Raw genomic sequence first — 24,764 nt, 5'->3', positions numbered from 1 at the left:
CCTACTCTGCGGGGACATTGACTTGCCAAGGTTGGGCAGAGAACGGGCAAGCTCATCACATGGCTCTTTTCCTTGCTTCTCAGAACTGCTGCACTTCAAAGTACCGGGAGGGTTTCTGCAGGAAAAAATACAGAATTTTCTTTGTTTCTCTGTACTATGTCCGTGGGGCTTTTCTGCCTTTAAACTCAGGACCCAGGAGACTCACTTGGTCTGTGCTACTTTTTTGTTTTCTGTGAATTTTTCTCTCTCTGATTTTAGTCTGCAGGAGACATTTCCTTTAACCTAGAGTTGGCCAGAAAAAAAAAAGACCCGAGGCTTACAAAAAAGCTGACACTTCAGCATTACCATTCCACATTGGAGCACAATCTGATGTCCCTGCATTTATCAAGGAGATAACAGGAGAGCAGCTGTGGGAAGCCCAGACCTGGGATCTGGCTGGTTTTAAGCACCTGGATCAGTCAAAAAGTGTCAGCATAAAACTTTAATGCTGCCCTGAGAGCTGGTGGTGGACCACAGGAGGAAACAAGGTTTGAAAACCTGAATCCTTGGACCAACAGGAGCTTGGGAGAGGAAATATGGATTTTTGCCCCCATTAATGCTGCTGCGTTTGCAGCAAAGCCTGGGGTCGAGCCTGGGGAAGCGAGAGCTCGGCTTTGCCTGGCCCATTGTAGCACAGCCCTGCCTGCAATTGCCTGCCCCCTCTGCCGGTTAAAATAGAGAGAAACCCTGTCCTCGCTGGGGAAAAGTGGCTTTTTGTTACCAATAAACATGGATTTATTTTTAGTGTCCATAATCCAATTTAACAGGGACATTATACGGGCTTTTGTCTTTTTAATTAACAAGCTTGAGCCTGGCTACTGCTTTTATGGTGCAGATAAATACTTCTGCAGCAAGGCTTCGGGGTTTTAATCTGTGCAAATTGTTTGTCAAAAGCTGCTGTGTGCATTGCTTTGTGGGTTTTAGGGCTCTAGGGCTCTGTGGGTCCAGCACGGCTGGAGAAGCTCATCTGATGGTTACCCCAAGCGCAGGCAGCAGTGGGGCTGCAGCCTGCCTGAGCAGAAGATGGGATGCTTACAGCCCACAACAGTATTTATATTTAATTTTACGGTATTTCTATCCACACAAGAGGATATTTAAACCTTCATCCTGGCAAAAATGGCATTAAGCAATGCTGATTTCTCTTCTTGCTTTATGACTTGTGTGGTTTAGTTGTATAACAAAAAGAGTAACTGAGTCATCTATTAATGGATGTAATTTTTTATGGCAAGTAACCTGGTAAATCTGGGACTGTGTGTTTATCCCAAAGCACCCCAAGCATGGAGTTTGCCAGAGACAGCGATAGCATCATCACTCCTGGGGAAACTGAGGTATGGAGAGGAGACTTGTGATGTTTGCTCAAGGAGCATGGTGTGGAGGCTGAGATGCTGTCCAGCTGCACTGCTGGTGGGGCTGTGGGCGGGGGGGGGTGGTAGCTTCTGCCAGGGGAGAGGATGGCTAAGAGCGCTTGCTGTATGGAGGATGGTGGCTAAAACCTGCTTGGGTTGCAGCCTTTTCTGCTTTCGACTTCTTCCCCCTCGCCATGGCGAGGCTGGCTGGGGCAGGTGCCTGTGGACCCAAGGGCATGGGAGATACACAGGCAATAAAATCCATAGGACTAAGCAGAAATCCTGTCCGGCTCTGCACCGCCCTGTATATTCCCACTGCTTGTTTAAAGAATACAAATGCTGTTTTAGCAGGTGCTGGAGGATGCACAGAGCACATCTCCATCTCATTCCTCTCCCTGTTTGAATTTCCCAGGTGTTACAGGCTGGGAAGAGGGGTGGCAGTTCTCACTTGTGGCGTTATTTTCCTGGAGGTGCACATCTGGCTAAATAGCTTCTTCACTCAAAGGTGCCAGAACGTGAGCTGAGCTTCTAGAATTTGTTTACTAGAAAGCTGGCTCTTGGCTTAGTGTTTTCCTTATTGCTCTCATTCACAAGAGCAGTCAGGAGGCTTGGCAGTGTGTTCATGACAACTGGGTTACTCTCTGCAGGACCCAGAAGCAGGTTCAGACATTTCCAGCACCTGGAACTGATGTTTGCATGGATTTATTTGGGCTTGGGTTTTTTAATGGATTTATATTACTGAGACTCCCTGGACCAGCTTCCAGCCAGGTCAGTTGTGTGCCCCATCCCTCCCGGGGGATGATCCTGCTTGGGAACACATGTGTGGTTGCCCAGTCTCCTCGGCCTTGGCTAGCTCTGGCCGAACTGGGGCCATGCAATTGCTCCCGTCTGGTGGTTTGCAGCTGCTGGAGGCTGGATGAGCATCCTGGCAGAAGGGAGGCTGCTAGGGGAGAGCAGAAAGAGTGGAGGAAAGGCTTGAGGCATCTGTCCTTATTCAGTTGTTGGAGAGAAACATCTCCAACAGCAGCATCCTTCCACCTGCACATGGGAATTTCCTTGGGGAATTATTTGTGCAACTGCACAGGTGACTAGGGCAGCAAGTGCTGACTCTTGGTGCAACACCTCCACTGCCCAGGAACCCGTCCCCTCGTGTTCAAGCGCTCGCTGCTCTTTGCTTAAGTAACTCGTGTTGCAGATGTGATGCCCAGCTCTGCCTGGAGCCCTCCTCTTGCCTCCCCCTTCCTGTGGGCTCTCAGCCAGGGCTCGTCCCTGCTACAGGGAGATGTGCAGCCAGCACCCATCGTGGCAATGGGTTTTCTGGGTCCCTGCCAATGGTTTGCCCAATTTCTCTCTCGCTTGTGCGGGTTCTGTTTGACTTGGTTCCTAATGAAGATCAGTTAACCTGCAATGACCTTTCCTTGTACTGAAATCAGCCGGGGATCTGCCCCAGGTCAGGGAAATCTGTGTAATTTCCTCCTTTTTGGCTCTGAAATAGGAGAGACCTTCTTTAAAAAGACAGCAGTAAATGTATTTACTCTTAATCTCAACCACTGGAGACTTGTGTGTACTCAAGGATTTCCTGGGAAACCCTGTAAATCCCCTATGGCTCAGGCAGCGCTTCCCTGATCCTCCTCTAAAAGCTAATAAGGGATTAGGGAGCGTCTGGGGGAAGCTGCTGGGTGGGGAAGGGTGGTCTGGCCAGTCCCCAGGGCTGGTGGTGGGTGCTCCTTCCTCGGGGAGGTTTCTCACCCAGGGACAAGTGCTGAAGGTGCTGGCATCGATGCCAGGTGGATGCTGCTATTGTTTCTGTAAAGTTTTCCACGCATGGTTGGTTTGAGGGTAGTTTGAATAAAGGTTTGTGCCACACTTGCAGAGCTTCATAGGAAACACGAGGATTTGGAAATGTTCTGGGTTTGTATTTCCAGGGAACCTGGTGAAAAGCAGGTTTTATAGAATACATATATTAAAATGATTTATCCGAGCTTCCTGCTGGTTGATTGCAAAGCAAGTGTGGAGTCCTGCCATCATGAGACTGAAGCTTGTGCTGCCTAGAGGGTCTGAAGCGGTAACGCTTCCCATTGCTCGGGTCTGGTGATGGCCAGGAGGTTCACTGAGGTGAACTCTGATATCAAAATTACTCATGAGCTCACGCTGCTCACAGCAACGCTTTGATGATGTAGAGTGCTTAAGAGGGATGCTTCTAAGAATAAAGAGGCTTAGCTCCTCCTGGTGATGGTGTTCCCCTTCCTGGGGCAGTCCGACCTCCTGGGGTGGTGCATCCACCCCTCCTGGGCTCTGCCCTCGCTGCTGTTCCAGCCGTTCCTAGGGGAAGGCTTCCTTCTCGGTCACCAAGCAGCAAAATAACTGAATTCAAGAAGCTTAAAAAAATTCATGGTCCTTTCTCCCCTTTGTCCCCCAGCCATAATACAAACAACTTTCTCCTTTTCAAGTGCTCCTAATTGCTCCAGCAAAGGGAGGGCTTTGAGGGGCTGAAGTTGCTGGAAGGTTTGCTCCTTCCAGTGCATGCCATGGAAAATGTCAGAGCTGCTGGAGCCCGGAGAGCCACCCCACAGCATGGCATGCTCTTGCTAAAGAGATGGTATCTGGGTCACCGAGCTTGCCCTAGCCAGGGGTCAGGGATCCAGCGATTAGGATTCACCATGGCTTAATGCATGGCTGCTGGCAAGGTCCCTCTAAGAATGACTAAATGGGAAGCTATGGCATGAATCCCTATTTCATTTATTTTTTTTCTTTTTATTTCCTTTATTTGGCTCCTTGTCCTCTTTCAGGTGCCCTGGGTATGGGCACAACTCACCACTGCTCTTGCATAGGCACTGTCCCTTACTGCAGGCACCGTGGCAGCTCCTGCGTGCTGGCTGCATTCAACTAACTTTGATCAAACCTCTTGACTTCTTGGGCAGAAGCTATCCCTAGTATCCAGAGTCTGGTTTGTCCTCTTGAAAGCCTAATGAATTTTGACAAAACCCATCAAATCTGCTTTGCAAAGGAAATCACTCAGCTGGTTGCTCAAAATTAAAGTGATTGCATATTAACTTGTGCCATTAAAAGGTCTGTCCGCCTGGAATTTAACAGCTGCTGCATGAATTTCTACTCTAGACAGTGTGTTAATAATGTCATGCTAATGCAAATATGAAAACAGGGGGAAAGCTAGATAAGGTTAAGCGGTGTCTGCTAGCGTACTTAATATAATAACCGATAAAGCTGTGCTTTGCATCCCATTAATTCATAGGAGGGTTGCTGGGTGGTACCGGGAGGCAGAGCTTTGTGTTGGACTGACTTTGCTATGTTTCCCTTCACCTTCTTTGTCTCGCTTTTGGGTTTTTCCTTCCCAAATCTTGTCTGCTTGTCCCGGGGGCTGCATCCCTGCAGCTCACGCGTTGCTCTGTATGATGCTCATGTGCAGGATGAGACCCAAAGCACCCTGTCCTCTCTCCAGCGCTGAGCTCTCCCCATACATGCCAGCTCCTCCCCAACCTGTGAAAAGAGGGCAAAATTAATTTTTTTCCATGGGAAAACTTAAAGAATATGAAAAATCAGATTTTTCTTTGTAACTTTTCTTGGCGTGATTTTTGCAGTGGAGTTCGGGTGAAGGCGATAGCTGACCCAGGGGCTCTGCAGGTCTCCCCAGGCGATGGGCAGCTCTCGCCCCATGTCCCGAGCATCCATCAGGGCAAACAGCTCCTCCTGGGTGCCCAGCGCAGCAAGGGCACCCGGTGTACCAGGGCCCCGAGGAAACAACTGCTGAATGTTTTAGATATTGAGCTGTTTTTAGTGAAAAGCAACATTTTCCTAAATCTTCCCCTCCACCCCTTTGGAAAATTCAACTTGGTGGAAAACTAACTTTTTGATCAAAGCTGTTTTCTAGGCTCTGCATCAGAAATACTTTATTTTTTATTTAAATGAAGGACTTCTCTAATGATTTTCCTTGTATTATGGCCCAAGTACTTTTGGCGCTTGGTCAGTCGATGCTCCTTCTTGGGCTTTGCTTTTCCTGGGACTGTTGGCTCCCAGCATGGAGATCTTAGTGTTTTGGGGGGGTCACTGGGGGCCATTGCCCCCCGCTGTGCAGGTTTGGCATGATGGGGACTTCCCAAGGGGCTGTCTTTGCCACTGTTTAAAAGCAAAATTTAAAATCCACACGTGGTGCGTACTTTAATGTATTGCCCTTCCTATGGGATGCTCTGGTGTTTGCAATGGTGCTTGATGTAATCTAGGCAAAGAAGAGTATCCTGGGGGCAGGAGGGGGGATGAGGGTCTGCAGGGATTTGGAGCCAGGATGGGGGGTTCAGGGGACCATCCCTCCGGCTGTGGCATCATCCAGAGCCACCGGCTGCCAGACGTTTGGGTCACCCTGGCAAAACTGTCAGAAAGTCACTTTCCTTGTTTTTATCCCTAAAAATGTGAACTGATTTATAATAGTGCTAATAAAACCCAGGTCTGGGGCATTAACCAGGAAAATGCCTTTTCAGCTATTTGATAATGTCAGAAATGTTGTGTACATCGATCACTGCTGCTTATCTGGGGCGAAGCTGCCAGGTACATGCAGGGAAGAAAATGCATTAGTGGATGGCAGGATGCAGTTAAGGGTCCAGGGCTGACGTGGCAGCTCAGATCTGAGCCGGGTTGTTGCTGATGGGCAGAAGGATCAAAATTCAGGCTCTCTGAGCGAGCTGAAGTGATGCTGTCGGCAGCTGAAGGAGGAGAGAGGCGCAGCTGCCCCATCCCGTCCCTTCCACCCATCCCTGCCCTGACACCCCTGAAATTGGCCCTAATGGAGGTTAAAATCACACCGGCAGGTATCAATCACCGAGGGGAAAATGAACCCTGTGCCATATGGGTAGGGAATTTGCGTAACATGCCCTAATTAGAAAGAGGCTCATGAGTTAGAAATCAGTCTTGCGTTAAGTGCTCATCACAGACTGGCTAATGGGGATGTGATCCCGCGCCTGTCACACGCCGGGGAGTTAATGAGCGTTTGTAAGAGACTGTATCGAAGGGCAGAGGGGAACGACTGCCGATGACCCCGTTACCCAGCCAGCGATGGAGCTGAAGGTGTCCATTTGTTCACATACTGAAGGCAGCGAGAGCAGGCACCTATTTTTTTCACTTTACCTCAATAACTGAAATGACCCATATAACTAAGTCCCCGGTGTTTTAAGCCCAGCCTAGTTCTCATCTTCTATATGGGCTGTGTCCAAGGGATGACTTAGAGCTGTTGTAGCAATTTGAGCAAGAACCGGCTTTTCATTCTAATAATAGTGCCGATGAAATTTTAAAATTGATAAAGTGGGCTTGGGGAGGGTTGGGTTTGCCTGTGCTTCTCAGTGGCTCGTGTGACAATTTTCTGCATCTCTGTCTCTGACCAAATCCAGGCAGGCAGAGCTGCTCTGCCTGCGCATCCCGTGCTGGTCCTGGCAGGTGTTCACCGGAGCTGCGACCGCCCGTGCAGTGCTGCAGCGGGCACCGTGGCTGCCTGGCAATTAGCAGCCCTGTCTCCTTGGGAGCAAATTAATTCAAATAAACCTTCCCAGCAGTGATGGCGCAGGGCTGAGTCCCCGGGCCTGATCCGGCTGCCCAGAGTGCTCCTGGCTGTTGCCCTTAGCTGCGGATGGTAAAAATGCAGCGTGTTATCCTCGGTGTGTTTCTTTGTTCATGTTAAATGGAGCCAGGAGCTTAATATGTTAAAAGGTCAGTGCTGGAAGGGCTATGAAATATTTAGTGGCTGTGTCGTGCTGACCTAGTTAGCTTGCACGCTCCGAGCGTGCCACCACCTCCGGGCTGCGGCAAGGAGCCAGCACAGGGGAAGGAAGGACGGTGGGGTCGCCAGCCCTGGAGACACCCTGCAAGGTCCCTGCAAAGAGCAGGGGGTTCCCGCAACCCATCTGCGATGGGAACCTTAATAGGAGGCTGTGCTGAGTGCTGTGCACCGTCCTCTGCTGCGGAGCTCTGCAGGTCCTTGCTCTGCTGGGGCGGCAAGACCACACCATCCCCAAAAGTCTTGCAAGGGTTTCCATCTGTGTGGAAGGAACCCATCAAGTGGTGTAACCGTTAAGTTATTAGCATGGTTAAGCAAGAGTGTTTGTGATCCTGAAGCCAGTGGGGATTTGTTCTGTGGTGTACGCATACAACATCGCTTCTGAAGTTTGGGAGGAAAGTACCAAATGTTTCATGTGTGACCCAATGGCTGATCTGCCTCAAGTCCCTTCCAGCCCTTTTGCCCCTGGTTTCAGATGGTCATGCAGAGATTTCCTACTGCACTGGGGCTGGGCGGGTGCTCGCACAGAGCAGCCCTATGGGGTTGTGTTTGCAGAAACCCCTTCTCATACGTGGATCAGCTGCAGATGCCCTGGGAATACTGATGAGGTAAAACCAATCCCCAATTCAACCAGGTGTCTCCTCCAGCCAAAAACCCCATCCTGGGGCGAGCTATGGAGCTTTCTCCCCTAACAAGGCTCCAGCCTTAAAAAAGACCAATTTTATAACTGAATTTTTTTTTTCCTCTTTTTTTGGTTTATTTTAAATTACAGACAGGCCGGATCGAACCAAACTACCCCAAAGTTTGTGGTCACCAGGGCAACGTGCTGGACATCAAGTGGAATCCCTTCATTGAGAACATCATCGCATCATGCTCTGAAGACACCTCGGTGAGCTGCAATGCTTCAGGCTGGCACCTCCTCGGAGTCATGCAGCTCCGTGAACCCTCCTGCCTTCAGTTTGTACACCCAGAGGCGTGGGAAGGGGCTGCTGGAGGCACTGTGGGTGGGTGATGGCTCAGCCGTCTTGGGAATGGAGAGGGAGTAGGAGATTGATGCAGAGCCATAGGCAAACTGTGCCAATCCCTGGCTCCTGTGTCGGTGGTGCAGGGGCTGTGGCTGGTGCCCAGCTCCTCTGCTGTCCCCAGTGTCCCTTATCGTCACAGTGCTGCTCTTTCTGCATCCCCTGCTGCAGATAAGCCGTACAGCTGTGCACAATGAGTTTTTTGGGGGTTTTTTTTGGTTTTTTTTTTTTACAAGCCCAACAGCAATGCTATTATTAATCCTTCATGCTCTCGGGGACCGCAGGGGCTGCAACTGCTCTCGTGGCCTGATCCATCAAGTGATACAAGCAAAAGGCAGCTTTGCAGGCTGGGGGATAATGAATCAGGTCATCTTTACGTAGCTGTTATTTGCATCCTCCTCCTTTTTATTTTCTGGATGCAAACAAGTCCATCCTAAAGGCTGTATCACAAAGGAAAAAAAGCCTTTGTACAAGGGAGAGGATCAAAAACCATCACCCGTTCTGCATGGCAGAAGCTGGGGTTTGGGGTGATCCAGTTTTTAACCAGTTACAAATCTGCCTTGCCTGATCCTTAGTGTTTCACTGTATTATCACCTAATGTCTCATCCTCTCCTTCAGTTCAGTATATTGGCATTTTTTATTAGCTGAAAGCTTGTCAAGGAAGATATTGAGTAGGGAAAAAAATGCAGATCATGGCCATGAATCATGGTGAGCTGTCTCCCACCTTAAATTATAACCTTTTATATACAGTTGCTGGGGAACAGGGGTACTGGGAGGGAGGGAGGATACTGGGAAGACTTCATGAGTCATTGTTAAACCTGGAAAATTAAGTTAATTGCCCCTGAGGCTGTCTGGTGCAGGGGTGTCCCCAGTGGAGATTAGTTGGAGGGGATCAGCCCCACAGCTGGGTGGGCTCATGGCTCCTGGTGCCACCCCATGCCCAGGGTGCTGCTTATGGGCAGGTCCTGCACCTTCGGGCTCTCTCCACTCACTCCCAGGAGGTTTAACAAGGTTCAGGCCAACAGTCTTTACTAATGAGAGAGGATGCTCAGGTGCTTGAGGAGTCTGAGCTGCAGAAAACAGAGTATTTGCATGATATTTGTCACCCGGGGGCACTGCCGGTCCCAGGCTGGGGACACCACCGCCGCAGGAGACACGGAGGACCTGCCACGTGCACCGCTAGCCTGGGGGGAGCATGGTGATGCAGCCAGCTGGTCCTGCTCCAGACTCGTGTCTTTTCTCCATCATGCCCTATGCAGGGAGGACGACGTGTGCAGCCTTGTCCCCAGGACATCGCTATGGGTTAATCCTCTCCAAGGCGGTGATGAGGATTTCACATCTTAGCAGCACCCAATATTAATGGCCACGGTTAGATGCTGCCTTGCTGGAGAGTGATCTCTCTCGCAGCCCACCTGGGTTGTCGCTCTGCTTGAAACCCCTCCTGTAATTTCTCCCTTGCTATCAACCCCATATCCATCCGTACCTGTCTGCTACCGCTCAGATAACGGTGTCTGTCCTCGCCTGATGCTCTCCCTTGGGGCACCAGGACTGATAATTCATTATTTGTCTTTGCGGGACAATTAGCGACAGGGCTGATTCTCAAGTTCCTGGTCCCTGCTGCAGTGCTGCGAGCTGCAGAAATGCTGTGAAGGCTTTTTGGGAAGGAGCTTTTAAAGGACAAACCAAGTGGGAAAGACTAAAAGGGGAATTCCCCAATCTCTGTAGGTGTTTCAGGCTCCGCGTTTTCCTTGTGCCGGAGCGCTCTGTGCACTCAGGCGCAGTGAGCTGATGTGGCGTGCAGAGCTAGAGGGGGGATTTTGCAGCAGGGTGTCTTGTTTGCAGGGTACATCTCATTGTGGAAAGGGGCGTTTCAGGGAAAATTTTATCAAGAAGGTTTCTTGGGTTGGGAGAGGAAGTCTTTGGTTTCACAGGCTGCGTCCCACCCCGGCTGTGCTCCCTGGTGTCAGGGGAGGAGGGGGAGGGAGGTGCTTCTAGGGCTGTTCCTCTGGGTCTTTTTTTTAATGAGAATTTTCCAAAAGCATCATTTCCATCCCAGGATGGGACAAGGTTGTGAAATGCAGTGCTTGATTTTTGAGTTAGCTCCAGCTATGCCTATACTGGCAAAAGAATGGCACTAGTACTGCAACCAGTTCTGACACGTCTATTTTCAGGTCATAGTGACCGTGGTAATGGGGAAACCTGCCTAAAATAGCCTGTCCCTGGCACTCACCCCCTTTTTTTGCAAGACACAAGGAATGATGCAACTCTGTTAGGAGCAGACCGCAAGAGGTGATGCTGTGCTGCGAAACCCTGGCGATGATTCCCAGCTGAGCACAGATGCAGGACACATTTAATAACCATCCTTTAGGCTACCTGCACAGCAAAAGGCAAGAAGTAGCTCTTATTTGAGCAGACCCTGACGATGCAGGGACCCTGACGCTGCGTGTCCCACCCCCCCGGGCTTGATGCTGCATTCCCCAAGCAGCGAGCGTGCAGCAGGCACCTCTGCGGCATGCAGAGCTCGCTCAGAGCCCTTGTGGATGCAGATCGCTGGAGCGAGGCGCAACCGGAGGTTTGGTAACAGCTGTTTCGTAAGCCGCTGCTTTCGTAACCGGTTCCTTTGACACCCAGCAATCAGGGTTGTGTTGCTTGTTCCTCGTGTTGTGCATTGTTTGAAAACCGCTGATGCTCTCAGAATTGTCCCTCCGAGCCAAACCAGCCTCTTAACCATGTCTCTGTCATAACGCCGTTTCCTCTGCATGCCACGCAACCTGAAGAACAGCGTCTTCCACCTCTAAACGTGCAGGTTCAGGCAGAAAACTCACCGCTCCATCTGTACATCCTTACGCAGTTTTTTCACTGCAATATTGCAAATTAACTTTTGCCACCCTTGCCCCAGCTGTAGCTAAGCCCCCGGCTGGATGGGGTGACCTTTGGCGGTGCTGGAGAAGAGAGGGAGAAGGCACCGAAGGGACAGCAGGATCAGTCCTCCATGGGGAGCAGCCTCCCAGATATTCCCTACGTTTTGGAAAAGCTTTATTTCAACTCAGCAATGCTCGTTGGGGCAGCATGGCCCCAGCCACTGCGTCTGCCCAAGGGCAAGCTTGTCTTTTGAGATGCTGGTGGAGGAGGCGAAAGGGAAACTGCACAGACTGTGTGCTGCATTTGATACGGTTTGGCTTTTTTAATGGGTGTTACTTAAAAGTGTTGTGGTGTGTCTGTAACTGATGTTAGAACTGGGATGAGATGAAGGCTCTGAGAAGGATGAGTGTGCTGGCCAAGGCAGCCTGCCGTGGGGAGGAGATGAGAGTGCAAAGCTCAGTCATTCCATCTCTTCACCTGAACGTGGGGACATGTATGCACCACCAAACGCTGCTGGGTTTCAGAAGGCTTTGAGAAGCCACAGGGCTGGCAGGACCCCGGGTCTCGCTGCTCGGATGGGTGCAGAGTGCTCGGGCACGGAGCAGACCGAGGGGGGGTTAGATAAATGCGACGTGTCACTTCGGCTTCGTACCAGAGACCTGCCATGAAGATGAAAGCACCTGTAACCGCTCTTTGATAGTATTATCTGGAGCTGTTTAATTGAAGAGGAGACACTACAGAAGCCTTATTCTGTCCCAATGCACCGCCTCCTTTTGTTCAGCAAGCACCTTCAGTGCGGAGGCTTTTCTGGCTTGTTTTTAACCCAGGTTCTCCTCGCTGATGGCAGCGGGGGGTCTCCCCTGGCCCCGCTCCCCCGGAAGCGCTCCATTGGCTTTATCGGGTCCTTCTCCTCAGCACCCGCAGTCCGGGTGTGATCAACCCCAGGACATCCATTGGGGTGCAGGATGAGGCTGCTGGCCTTGGGGTACTGTGGGGACTCAGCAGCTCAGAGCCCCCCTGGGTGGGTGTCGGGGTCCTCCTGGGGCTCCCAAACCCATCCTGACACCTGCCCTGTCCCACAGGTGCGGATCTGGGAGATCCCCGAGGGAGGCCTGAAGAGGAACATGACGGAGGCTGTCCTGGAGCTGTATGGGCACAGCCGTCGCGTCGGCCTCGTCGAGTGGCATCCCACCACCAACAACATCCTCTTCAGTGCTGGCTATGACTATAAGGTGAGCCCTGCCCTGCTCGGCTGCTGCCCAGGACTGCCCTTGCAAAGGCTTTCCCTGCTCGTGACACGGGTGGGAGTCACCTGTGTGCAGGCAGGGCAGGATCCTGCCGGCTGGAATAAAATGACCCACCGTGTCTGCAGCAGACAGTACCTTCCCTCATGCAAGGGTCTTGCACACAGTCTTAAGGACTATTGTAATTTTGCACAAGCAGCAGCTGCAGGGCGGCCCTGGGAGGATGGAAGGGGGGTCTGTAAGGGATGAGGGGGCGATTTCAGCCAAAATAGGAGATATTAAGATGCCCGAAGCAGATGTGGAGGTTGCAGCAGGGGTGGGCGGTCTCCAGGCGTGGAGATGCCAGAGCAGCCTCCCCGCTTCCCACAGGTCCTCATCTGGAACCTGGACATTGGGGAGCCGGTGAAGATGATCGATTGCCACACGGATGTCATCCTCTGCATGTCTTTCAACACCGATGGCAGCCTCCTGGCCACCAGCTGCAAGGACAAGAAGCTGCGGGTCGTGGAGCCGCGCTCCGGCAGGGTCCTGCAGGTGCGGTGCTTGTGCCGGGGGGCTGTGTGCTGCATGGGATGGGGGGTTAGAAATAAGATCTTAGGGAGGAATCCTACTGAAAACACATAAAAACATTTGCAAGGTACTGTACGTACTCATGATGTGATGTTGTGCATGTGTCAGTGTCTGCAGGTAATTCTCTGCTTGTTGTTAAAATTAGGTGAAGGTGTTGGAGAGGGCTTGGCTTCATTCCAAGCATGGGAGTTGGAAGCTTTTATTCTTTTATTAATTAAGGATTTGTGGAAAATAGTAGAAATTAGGGGTGGGTGTGTGTGTGCAGAAAGTCCCAGAAAGAGCCACAGTTTGGAGGAAGACGGTTTCTCAGTAAAGGTGATATCTAATATTCAGGGAGATGATAGGCATTTTCGTTTTGCACAGGGGACAGGTGTTGAATCACGGTACCTCCATCCTGGCTGCCACCCCACCAGCACAGAGCTGGTGTTTCACCGGGATGAGGCGGGAGAGGCGTTGGGGGGGCAGCAGGTCGGGGTACCTGCCAAAGAAGGGGCTTTCCTGGGATGAGGGTCAGGTCTGGGGGCCGCGGCGGGGGGGTGGCTGCCGGTGAGCATGCTCCTGTCTTGCAGGAGGCCAGCTGCAAGAACCACCGTGTCAACCGGGTGGTCTTCCTGGGCAGTACAAAGCGGCTGCTGACGACAGGGGTGTCGCGCTGGAACACGCGACAGATTGCCCTCTGGGACCAGGTGGGTGCCAGGACCCCTGCTCCGTCCCCACTGGGACCCCCGCTCAGCACGAGCATCGGGACAACTTGGTTAATAAAGTGCTTTTCCCTGTTGCGCAGGAAGACCTGTCCATGCCCCTGATAGAGGAGGAGATCGATGGGCTCTCAGGTCTCCTCTTCCCTTTCTATGATGCCGACACTCACATGCTGTACTTGGCTGGCAAGGTACGGGCTGTGCTTCGCGTCCCGCAGCTGCGGGAGCTGCGGCATCTCCCGGGGAGGCGAAGGGGCCTCTCTCCAGCAAACTGTGTGTGGGAGAAGCGCCGTCCTGGGAGCAGGGCTGTCCTGAGCCCCAAGCAAAGCGTTACACAGCTCTTTGGCCACGAAACCCTGGTTTGGAGAGGTGCCTGCCAGTGTTGCATGAGTGGGCAGCATCCTGCTGGGTGGTGCACAGGGCTGCAGCATCCCCAGCCTGTATCCCTCCAGCATTTCCCAAGGACAGGGTGCTGGGGGTTGTTATCATGGTCTTTATTCAACCTCGTGTTTGCCAAAGCACTAAACCATCCCTCTTCCCTGCACTCACTCCAGGGCGATGGCAACATTCGGTACTATGAGATCGGCTCGGAAAAGCCCTACTTGAGTTATCTCATGGAGTTTCGCTCCCCAGCACCGCAAAAAGGACTGGGTAAGGATGGCTGTGCTGCTGACCCTTCGCTCTGAACATGCAAAAGGTAGATGATGGAAGGCGCTTAATTAAATGCCACAGGCAAATGGGTTTGGCATGGGTTTGGCAGGCACTGTGCCGGCTCTGGAGCATCAACACAGGGCTGCAGTGCTTGCAGGGCGGTGTTCACATTGCTGTGCTGTTCCTCCTGTGGTGATTCAGCCAGGCTGGGGCTGGGTCCCGGCCAGGCGCATGCTCAGTGACACCCTTCCTGCTGTCACACATGCCATGGCTTTACCAGGGGACATCAGTCAGCGATTCATGTGATTTGTCCTGAATAAAAGCTGCTCATCCCTTTCCCGATGTCCCTGCAAACGCCTTTGGTATGGCCCAGGTCTATGCCCCAGGTCCCCAGAGTGATGGCAGGGATTAATTCATCAAGGATCTGGGTCTCCAAATGGAGAACGAGGACCTTTTGGGGTCCTCCGTGCTGGGGAGGTGGATGGGTCCCAGCTGGCTGCCTCGGGTTTGCAGCACCCGGGGGTTATTGTCTGTGCCTCTTCCGCAGGGGTGATGCCAAAGCACGGGCTGGACGTGTCGGCCTGCGAGGTCTTTCGGTTCTACAAGCTCGTCACCCTCAAGGGGCTGATCGAACCCATCTCGATGATTGTGCCGAGGAGGGTGAGTCCCTCGGGGCGCAGGGACAGGCTGGCCGGGGCAAGTGGCATATGGGGGTGTCCAAAGTGGGTCCAGTGTGATGGAGATGCCCCCGCTTGCAACGCTTTGCTGACCAGTCTGATCGCTGGGTCTCTTTGCACCAGTCTCAGACCTCCCAGTCATTACACTTCCCAGGCATGGGATTCCCACGAGGGTTTTACCCAAAGCTGAATGGGAATGTTTTTAGAAAATGCATCTCTGCATTGCTCCTGGCCTTGATGCAATCGATTTGTGCAAAATCAGCTTGGTCCATTGCGACGGGCAGCAAGGGGCTTGTCTCGCCTGAGGTTTGGGGGCTGTTTCTGGTAAAATATATCTCAGAGGTGGAGCTGGAGCAGGGTTTGGTGTTTGCCTTCCCAGCACCATCTGTAGCTGGAAGCAAACCCAGCTGCCGGCCAGGGCTGTGTGGAGGAGCTGGTCCTGGGCTCTGCCACAGCTCAGCAGCCGCTCGTCCTCCTACGGCCCCTTGGCACTCCTGCTGCCAGTGGCCAAGCCAGCATTTCCCAGATCCACCACGTGTGCCCTGAGCAGGCAGCGCTGGCATTTCTCATCTAACTTAATGGTGCAAACACCAGTTTATTGCTTCCCCAGATGCCTTGGGTGGGTGCATTGCTGCATGCCAAAGGAGTGAGCGCAATCATTTGCAGCACATTGCAACGTGTAGTTAAAATTGTGAGCAGATTCACGGAGGCACTTGCTTTTCTTTCCCCATGTTTTCAGTCAGAAACGTACCAAGAGGACATTTACCCGATGACTCCGGGTACGGAGCCAGCCCTCACGCCGGATGAATGGCTGAGTGGGGTGAACAGAGGTAAAGCCACCGGTGCTGCGCTGGGTGGGCGGCACGGAGCCCCGAAAACAGCCGGGCAGTGGGATGGGACCGCAGCCCTCCCTGACCCCCTCCCGCGCTCTGCCCCGCTCAGATCCCATCCTGATGTCGCTGAAGGAGGGCTACAAGAAGACATCCAAAATTGTCTTTAAGGCACCAGTGAGGGAGAAGAAGAGCGTCGTCGTTAATGGCATAGACCTGCTGGAGAACGTACCGCCCCGGACGGAGAATGAGGTAGGGCAGCGCGGCCCTGGCATGGGGCACGGGAGGGGACAGTGGCTGGCTTGGGGGGCACATTTTCTGGGTGCAGTTTGGAAAGGCACCACTCTGCAGGTCTCTGCCTGTACTCCCAAACTGAGGTACCCAGGCACCGCGTTTCCCTGTGACTTGAAGCATCCCGCTCCGTATTTACCACAGAGCAACTGAAAGGAGCGGCGTTAAGCTCCTAAACTTTTTTTTTTTTAATTAAAATCCTTCTATGGAAACAACATACAGCAGCGCTGGGGAAACAGCGCTTGGTCCTGGAAGGCATTTTTTTTGCCGGAGCCGAGTTTGCAGATTGCATGTGTAGGGTATCCCCAAGCTGGAGGGTAAAATATTAAATCCGAGAGAGCAGGCAGCATGGCAGACGAGGTCGTGTTGCAAAAGCAGCCGAGTTACGAAATGGCCCCAGCATGGCTCCAGGGGCTGGCAGGAGGGCGAAGCCCTGGGGGCAAGCGGCTGGTGCGGTCCCTCCAGCTCCCTCCTTCCCTTTCAGCTCCTTCGGATGTTCTTCCGACAGCAGGACGAGATCCGGCGGCTGAAAGACGAGCTCTCGCAGAAAGACATACGGATCCGACAGCTACAGCTGGAGTTAAAAAACTTGCGTAACAGCCCGAAGAATAATTAACTTCCAGGGACGTTTTATAAATAAACTTTCTTTGTTTATACTTGCTCTTTAATTTTATTGTATCCACTTACACAGAATATGAGCCAGAAGTCAAGTGACCTGCCAAGAGCCCACTCGCTAACTGGAAATACGTCCTCCTAGTCTTGTCTAGCACTAAAACCGCTATAACCGAAGGCTACTGCATGAGAGGCAGCTGGGGCATCCGCGTGCCCCAGCGATGGTCTTGGAGTAAGTAGACGAGCTGTGTCCCCTTCGTCAGGAATAACCGGCACAGGGGAGCCGAGGCGGCGGCGACTCCCTGGGAAGGTGCGATGCTTTGTTGCTATTAATTTTTTTCCTATGCAAAAATGTGACAGCGGGTGCAGAACTGGAACGGGGTGCGGGAAGGGCTTAATTCACAAAAGCACGCTGCCACAGCGGTGGCCTGGGACCCTTACCATGACGGTGGTGCTGCCGGGTGGGCTCCGGCATGGCCGGGCTTTGGCAGGAGCAGCCTGTGAGTGTCCCCAGGCTACAGCCTGGGGAAGGGAGCTGCTCCATGTGCATGCATGTGTGCGTGCGTGCATCCATGCACATGCACCTATAGCCGCCTTTAAAAAAAAAAAAAAAAAAGAGGCTGGGTTTTCTAAGCAGGGATGGATTTTTGCTCCCTCTGCAAAGAGGGACTTACCCTCCTCCAGTCTGCTGGGACATGTGCCAGTGCCACAGGGAGGGGGGAAGGATGCTACCAGGCTCGCCCTGAGGGTCCCCAGGCAGACACCATGGTGCTGCCCCAAGGGATGGACCCAGGGGATGCTGAAACTGTGTGGGTGCTCAGAGGGCTCAGCGGGCTCAGCACATGTGTACAATCACGAGTTTTTGTGGATTAGGCCTGTAGCACAGGGAACAACACCAAATACTGCTAGTTTACCTATATATATATTTTCACTAAATTGAGTTGCTGATCTGCCCAGCACTACCAGTGCAATGGTTTCTCCTCTCTGTTAATTCACATCGTGCCCTGCACCCACTGCTTCCCCCTCTTTACGTTCAATGTGCTGTCATCGCCTATTATTTATGCTACCACGGAATAGTGATGAAATAAAACGTTTTCAAGATACCAAAACCTTGCCCACTCCTTTCTTTCTCTGCTGAGGGGCCATGCATGAGCGCTGGCCCCCACCCGAGACAAGGTGGTGGGACCCAAAGGGACATTTTTGGGTGTGCACAAAGGTGTCCTCTGCTTGCCCCGGGCTGGGTTGGCTGGTTTGGGCTCCCTGGCAAGGCAAGTGCTGCCAGGGGGAGATGCTCGCTGGAGGGACTTTGCTGGATGGGGGAAACAGCCAAAGGTGAATTGTGGACTCAGAGAATGGTTTGGGTTGGAAGAGACAACTAGACCAGGTTGCTCAGAGCCCTGTCCAACCTGACCTTGAATGTTTCCAGGGATGGGGCATCTCCCACCTCTCTGGGCAACCTGTTCGCGTGCCTCACCACCCTCATCATAACAAATATCTTCCTTGTATCTAGTCTGAATCTCCCCTCCTTTAGTTTAAAACCCTTGTCCTATCGCTACAGGCCCTATTAAAAAGTCTGTCCCCATCTTTCTAATAAATGTCCTATGCTGAGACCAGCCCCAAATTTGCGGGTAAAATGCAGTGGTTCTGCAGCTGCCCTGGCTCCCTGCAGCGCTGCAGCCGGGCGTGTGTGAGCAAAAGGGCAGTGCAAGGGATACCAAGATGGAAATAGAGCTTTAAGCTTTATTTTCTTCATTTTCTGTGCTGAAGACTGTGTTAGCATTTGGTGTCAGGGCTGGAGTTTCCTAGGTTTATTGTGTGTCATAATTGGGAGGAGAAACCACTTTTTACTCACGTCTTGGCTGCTTTGTGCAGAGCAGCGGTGGCTTGGTCCTGTTTGAGGTTATTTATGTCTTATGGCCTTAGTCAAAGGGGGTGTGTTGGGACTTAGTGCACTAAATTATCTCTTGTAAGGGAAGAGCCAACATTTCTCCAAAGCCCCTTGAATCAATACGAAATGAGCCCAATTACAGCTGCGGGTAGTGATGATTAATGAGTCAATTAGCATATCTGCAAACATCAGCACAAATCTAGTGGCGATTGCTGCCTCTGTTGCAGGTGACAGGGACCTCTCGGGGGTGCAGGCGACTGATGCAGGATGCGGCCCCATGGGGTGGCTCTGGGTGGGCTTTAGTGTGCAGCATACCTTTGCAAATCATGCTCAAGGGACTCCCAAAATGTTTGGGATTCACTGAAAACCTCCAGCCCGAGTTGTGGTTGCGCAGTTTCCAGGGCAAACCCTTCACCAGCTTCTCACTGCTCCTCTTCTTGCACCTTTCCTCCCAAACTCCCCTCTCAGTAACAGCTTGAGCTTTTCCCAACATTTCCTCCTCCACCATCTGGGTGCTATTTAAAGCAGAAAGCCCATTTTTGGGGGCACTTGATATATCTAATTTTAGCACCGAATTCCCTGCACTGCTGCAACCTTATGACTCGACCACGGAGCAGGGGCCCCATGCAGCTGGGTGCAATCCTGCATCGCTGCAAGGACCCACTGCATCACCCCTCATCCTGGTGATTTGGGGTCACTTGGGAACCGTGAGACATGCTCCTGCACTGCCCCATGTCCTTGCTCTTTGCTCTTGATGAGCCTGTGGTTCTCTTGTGGGTTTTTTAGGTGCTTCTGGGTAGTTCAGCATTTGCCAGGGTCTAAATGAGACCAACGAGTCTGTAACCTCCCAGCTTTTTTTCTCCCATCCTTCTTGCAGACATTAGTTTCTTTAAAGCCTCCCAACGGCTCCTTGCTCCTGCAGTGTTAGCAGAGCTGATCCCTTGCTCTCCAGGCCCAGCTCCTCCAGGACCCCTCCAGAAACTTTATCCAGCCTCTGTAATTCACAAACATCTAATTTATCTGCAGCATTTCCCAAGCTGTCCCTATCCAAACCCAGGCTGAGGTCTCACCCTTCCTGTACTGCTGCTAACTGCAATTACCTCTCCATCACAGCTGACATCTTCCGGGATAACAGGTTTTAAGGAAAAAGGCTTAAAGATCTCAGCTGTCCGTAGCAGACAGTCCCTTCCTTCTTCAAACGGGGCCATGGGGTGATTTCTTCCCTACTTTGTTTTTCCCCTCCATATTAATGCTGTCCCTCTGTGCTCATCCTTATCAACCTGACCTACTTTCTGCTTCCTGGAGATTTCGCTTTGTTTGAGGCTTGGCCTCCTCATATGCTTCCTAGCTGCAGGATTATTGTTATTCTCTGTTTTCCAACATTTTTTGAGTGCCTACTTGAAAAGATTTCTGGTGATTAAAAACCCCCTGAATTTATAGATGAAGATGTAGGATCTGGTTTTTGAAATCTAAAATTAAGCAAATGCAGAGAAGCCACTATGGGTTTTATTTTAATTAAATGGGAGTTTCCCATCGATTTGCTGAGGATGACACTGGTCCTTCCCTTTTCTGACATCCTTAAAATCAAGGGGTGCTTTGCACTCACAGAACTTGGCCCCGCTTGGCTCAGCAGCTCCAGCTTCGCACCCAGGGACCCTCCGTTGGGAGCTCAACCCCCCCCCCCCCCCAGCAAAAAATTATTAGAAATTTTTACCAACCTGGTACATTTTTAGAAATTATGCACTGCTGCCTTTTGACCTTAAGTGAGATTCCCCAGAATCCAACCTTCCCATTCCCTCCTGGGAGGAGGCTTTCAAACACCAAAAGGGGAATTTGGTGCTAAATGGAGCTGAAACCGCACCAGGATTTGTGCAGCGGACGGCTGCTTCTCTGCGTGTCCTGGCAAGCACCGGGCACGTGCCACATCAACCTGCCTGCTAGGACCGAAGGCCGTGCTTGGACGTACCTGCTTCAGCCAGATGTGGCTGCTCCAGATGTTCCACAGCATCTGTAAGGGCTCAGCAGGGAAACACCCCGTCACCTGCCCTACTGCCCAGCAGCAGCCAGCTTCCAAACAGCGCTGGAAAAAATCACAGTAAAATTAGCAATTACAGCAAAGCTGTACTGTTTGGAGCAAGGACCGGTGGTGGTCTCTCACAGGAGGATGTCCAGGGTGAAATGCTCACCTGGTGCTACCTCTGCTGCCACGTCCCTTCTCCACGCACATTTAGCAAGTGCCAAGCATCCAAGTGTAATGGAAGAACTCCAAACTGAAAATGTTAAAAGTCTTGCTAAAAAGTTCTTCACCGTGTTTTTACTGGCTCCAGGCAGGAGGAGCAAAACCAGCAGTGACAACAACCAGCTGATAGCAGAAAAGTTGTACGGTGACATTATCTGGACCAAGCGAGAACTGCTGAGCTAAAAAGAACAGCAGTTAAAATGCATTTGGAGAAGCACCAGTAAGAGTTAATGGGAGATGCTCGGACAGAAGTGGTCAGGTTTTCCACTTAAAAGGGAAGTAGTAACTGCAGCTTCCGAACCACACATGTACATACTCTGACTCCAGCCTGTGTCCCACCTTGCGCTTATCCCCCCCGACAGCATTAATCCCCACTCGATCCCCTTGCCCAATGCATGAAGCAAAATAGCAGCCGATGATTTAAATCTTCCCTCGGTGATTCGTGCAGCCATGAATCGGGGCACCGCTGCTGCCGCCAGAGCCTCGCCTGGAAGAAGGGCAAGGGCTTTTGCAAGCAAAGCCGTGGGTTGCACGGGGCGATTGCTTCACACGCCGCCGCGAAGGAAGCATTCATCAGCGCTCAGCAGAGTGGGAGAATGGAGGAGAGCTTTCCCAGCTCCGTTTTGGGAGGTGGGAGGAATTATTTGCAGGAGCAGAAGAGAACAATGAGCTGGGACACCAAGGGAAAGCAGTGCCTGCTGCCCTGGCCTCTTTTGGCACCGGGAAAGCATTGCGGTCCTTCTCTCAGACCTACCTGCCATCAGCCTGCAGCGAGTGCAGCAACTTCATCCCATTCCCAGGTTTCCCACTTACTTTCTGCTAGAGCCAAGCTGTTGGTCATGGTCCGGAGGGGCTGGCAGGACGCAGGCAGCAGCGGCACGGCTGCAGGGGGGGCTGCCCTCACTGCAAAACCCGTGCTGGGGTATCCTCCCCAGCTGCAGAAACGGCCGCTGCCAGCCCAAACCTCTGCCCAGCCTGCACATTTGGTGCTGGTTTATCTGTGCATCGACATCAATAACTGAAGCCAAAGTACCTCCAGAAAGCTGAGAAACATTTTTGCATCACGATGAGCTCCGTGCAGCTAGATCCTTCATCAACTCTCATTTTTTAAGTACTCTGCAGTACATTTCTTGTCTTAATGCTGGGGACTGAAAATCCTCAGGGCTCCTAGGGCTGAAGTCTGTAGTCATCAGAGATTTCTAAATTTCAGCATGGGACAATTCATTCTTATGGAAACATAAGACATCTTTAAAGACAACTGTAAGAGATTCTTGGTCAAAGCAGGGATTGTTCTGCAGAGAACCAGGGCAGTGATTAAACACCAGCCAAAGCATTGCAGGGCAGGATAAGACCCTAGACTATCACTGGTTTAGTGATAGGGATAGTTTAGTTTAGGCATCCACTTTTGGCAAGGATGGTCAGTCGTTACATCTGGCTGCAGACCAGCAGATTTGCCCCTCTATTTATCCAAATCTCAATTCAGAATGAACTGGAATATAAATGTGGTCAAGCAAGTCACTGCCCCCACCTTGGGCAATAGGATGAAGGAATAGGTTTCCCCAACTATCACTCTCCTCCTGTATAATTGGATAAGGTTGACAATTATTTGGGCTCAGAAAGCCTTCCTGACCTTCACCAGAGTCCCGTCCCTTACTTTAAACACCACAATTAGTACAGGTACAAGAAAGCATTATCAAATCAAGCAAGGAGAAGCTGTCCTCGAGGGTGCTAGAAATGCAAACACCTAGGCCATTATGTTATTAAGACTATATGGATTTGCAGTCCCCATACCTTCAGCTTGGCATGTAACAATTTTGACCATGAACATCTTGTTCCTGGCTCGCATACGCTCATTGCCAGGCACTGCACAACCCCGAGCAACACAGGAGGGAGGTTTTGTTTGTGAAGAGGGGTCACAAACAAGGCTGGAAAGCCCCAGCAGGACATTTTAGGTGGTTTGAGCTTTACAACAGGTTCAGGACAACAGGCCAAAATAAAGCACCTCAGGAACAAACTCTTAGGACTTCGCCAAAATAGGAGCCAAGGGAGGGCTCTGCTTTTCCATGAAGAACCTTTCCCCAGCACCCAACAAGTTCCAGATAAAGCAAGTTTCATGCTACATATAAAGACAAATGCACAAATGAGAATAGTTTGGGCATCTGGCAAACACCAGGCTCCATCCCCACGGTCCCTGCCCAGGCAGATCGATCAGCCCTAGACTGCTGCACAACGAGAGCTCTTCAAACTACCATGTAGTTAAAAGGCAAACCAAGAGCAGAAAGAGCAAAGTGACTCAAAACCCTGGCATTTGAACATGCTGAACTCTGCTGTTATTCATTCCCGACAGTATTTCTACCTGGGTTTTCCTGCTGAACTGTTATAAAGTACTGGGGTTTGGGGTTTTTTTCCAAGAGTATATAAGTCACTAAGCATCACTGCAAGTTGCTAAGTATCTTTAGCCAGCACTTATGTACATCCAGAGCACTTGGGAAAACAAGCCCTTGGTTCTCAGCATGACAAGACTGTACTTATATACTATGAAATATGAAATAACTGTGAAATTATCCTCATTGGGCAAACCTCGTTTTTGTTTTCAGTGGCAGTAGGCAGGCAGAAGTCACTTAGTTTTCCCCCTCCCAGCACACACAGTCAAAACCTTGCTGTTCATCAGATGCATTCATGCTTCTCCTTCCCTCTCTCTTATCTCCCAGAGCATTAGTGCTTCAGACGAACTGAACAGCGAACAGGACACTGCTTCACAGGGCAAACAGTAAATACCAGGCATGGGTAGCAAAGATCTTACTGCTGCAGTTTCGAGACACCTAATTAATTCCAAAGTAATCTTTGAAACAATTAACGGTACAAAGAGAAGCGTTACTTAAATGACACCTGGGTCATTCACCGCTTACACAGGGCGAAGAGCTGAAAGGTTTCTGAATGCTTCCAGGGTAAGAGGAAAAACGCCTTTGCAAGCCAGCAGTGGCTCCCTAGAGCCCACGGGTGACAGGTTAAACCAAACGTCACTTCAGCATTGCTGTGTGAGCCTGGTATTGCTGCATCTTGTGCATGCAAAGGACATGTTCATCTGGACGTCCTCGTTTGCTATGTCCCTGGGACTTAGGGAGGCTCATTGTGCAGGAAATGTCAGGTCCAGTTGCTGCCGATTCCTTCTAACAGCTCGAGTAAAAAGCTATGTCTTTGGAAAACCGAGTTCCCCAATACAAAGGCAAACTGAAGTCTGAGACAGAGCTGGTTTAGAGCAACACAAGGTTTGGGTTGTACCTCTAGAGCTACTGGCCCTGCCCCTGCGTTACCCAGGGCTGGTGGCTGCTATTTGCTTTGCAGGAGCTTGACCCTGCCCTGCCAGTTCATGGTTTCGGTTTCACAGCAGATGATCCTGGCTGGGGAGGGAGCCAGGATTTCCCTCCTCCTCTCCCTGGAGAGCCCAGTTGGATTTCCTCTTAAAAAAAACCCCAAACAACCAAACAAAACCCCCCACCCTACACAACGCTTCAGGATAGTGTAGTTTCCCACCTACAAAAAAGGCCTGTTTTTTTCCAAAGAGATCTGGTTAAGAAGAAATACGTGATCCTCCACAGCTTCTCATGCTCTTGCATGGCACAGAAACTTAAAGTACACAGAATATGCTACTTGCTGTGCCATTCACCTTTAAGACACAACTCATTCACGAGAGAGGAAAACACAGAGACCTTGCTCTGGACTGGCAGTAAGTCATAGCAGACAGCCCTTGTCTCGGATGACCAAAGCTCCTAGATATACTAACCCAGAACTCACACACTGAACCACAGCACCGCACTCAGACGAAGGAAATCAAGAGTTCATGCTGGTAACACAGAAGAAACCCTCATTCTGAAAGAAAAATGGCATACCATTATTTGCATTAAAGCCACAACGCCTCCCTTGGTTTCACCCGACCATGGCTAAAAGTAGTTTTTATGGTGCAAAACGTATCATCAAGCTACTAAAAGTATCAGGGTATTTACCAGAATAGCTTAGTA

The 24,764-nt window shown here is 51.3% G+C and overlaps 1 protein-coding gene across 3 annotated transcripts in view; it reads left to right on the top strand.

The window, feature by feature from the left end:
• CORO2B (coronin 2B) overlaps positions 1-17,727 on the top strand; it is a 45,540-nt gene extending 27,813 nt beyond the window's left edge. For 2 of the 3 annotated variants that reach the window (XM_052807962.1, XM_052807961.1), the window contains 10 exons: positions 7,934-8,050; positions 12,128-12,277; positions 12,659-12,823; positions 13,429-13,545; positions 13,644-13,748; positions 14,112-14,208; positions 14,756-14,868; positions 15,625-15,715; positions 15,828-15,967; positions 16,491-17,727. In XM_052807962.1, the coding sequence (XP_052663922.1) occupies positions 7,934-8,050; positions 12,128-12,277; positions 12,659-12,823; positions 13,429-13,545; positions 13,644-13,748; positions 14,112-14,208; positions 14,756-14,868; positions 15,625-15,715; positions 15,828-15,967; positions 16,491-16,622 (1,227 nt within the window). In that variant the 3' untranslated portion in view covers positions 16,623-17,727. The remainder of the gene's footprint in view (positions 1-7,933; positions 8,051-12,127; positions 12,278-12,658; positions 12,824-13,428; positions 13,546-13,643; positions 13,749-14,111; positions 14,209-14,755; positions 14,869-15,624; positions 15,716-15,827; positions 15,968-16,490) is intronic. The other variant, XM_052807963.1, reaches the window with a different exon arrangement.
• The last annotated feature ends 7,037 nt before the right edge of the window (positions 17,728-24,764 follow it).

The sequence above is a fragment of the Harpia harpyja genome, chromosome 14, assembly GCF_026419915.1.
Source record: "Harpia harpyja isolate bHarHar1 chromosome 14, bHarHar1 primary haplotype, whole genome shotgun sequence".
In the NCBI taxonomy this organism is placed as follows: Eukaryota; Metazoa; Chordata; class Aves; order Accipitriformes; family Accipitridae; genus Harpia; species Harpia harpyja.
This window is presented reverse-complemented; position numbering and strand designations above follow the sequence as displayed.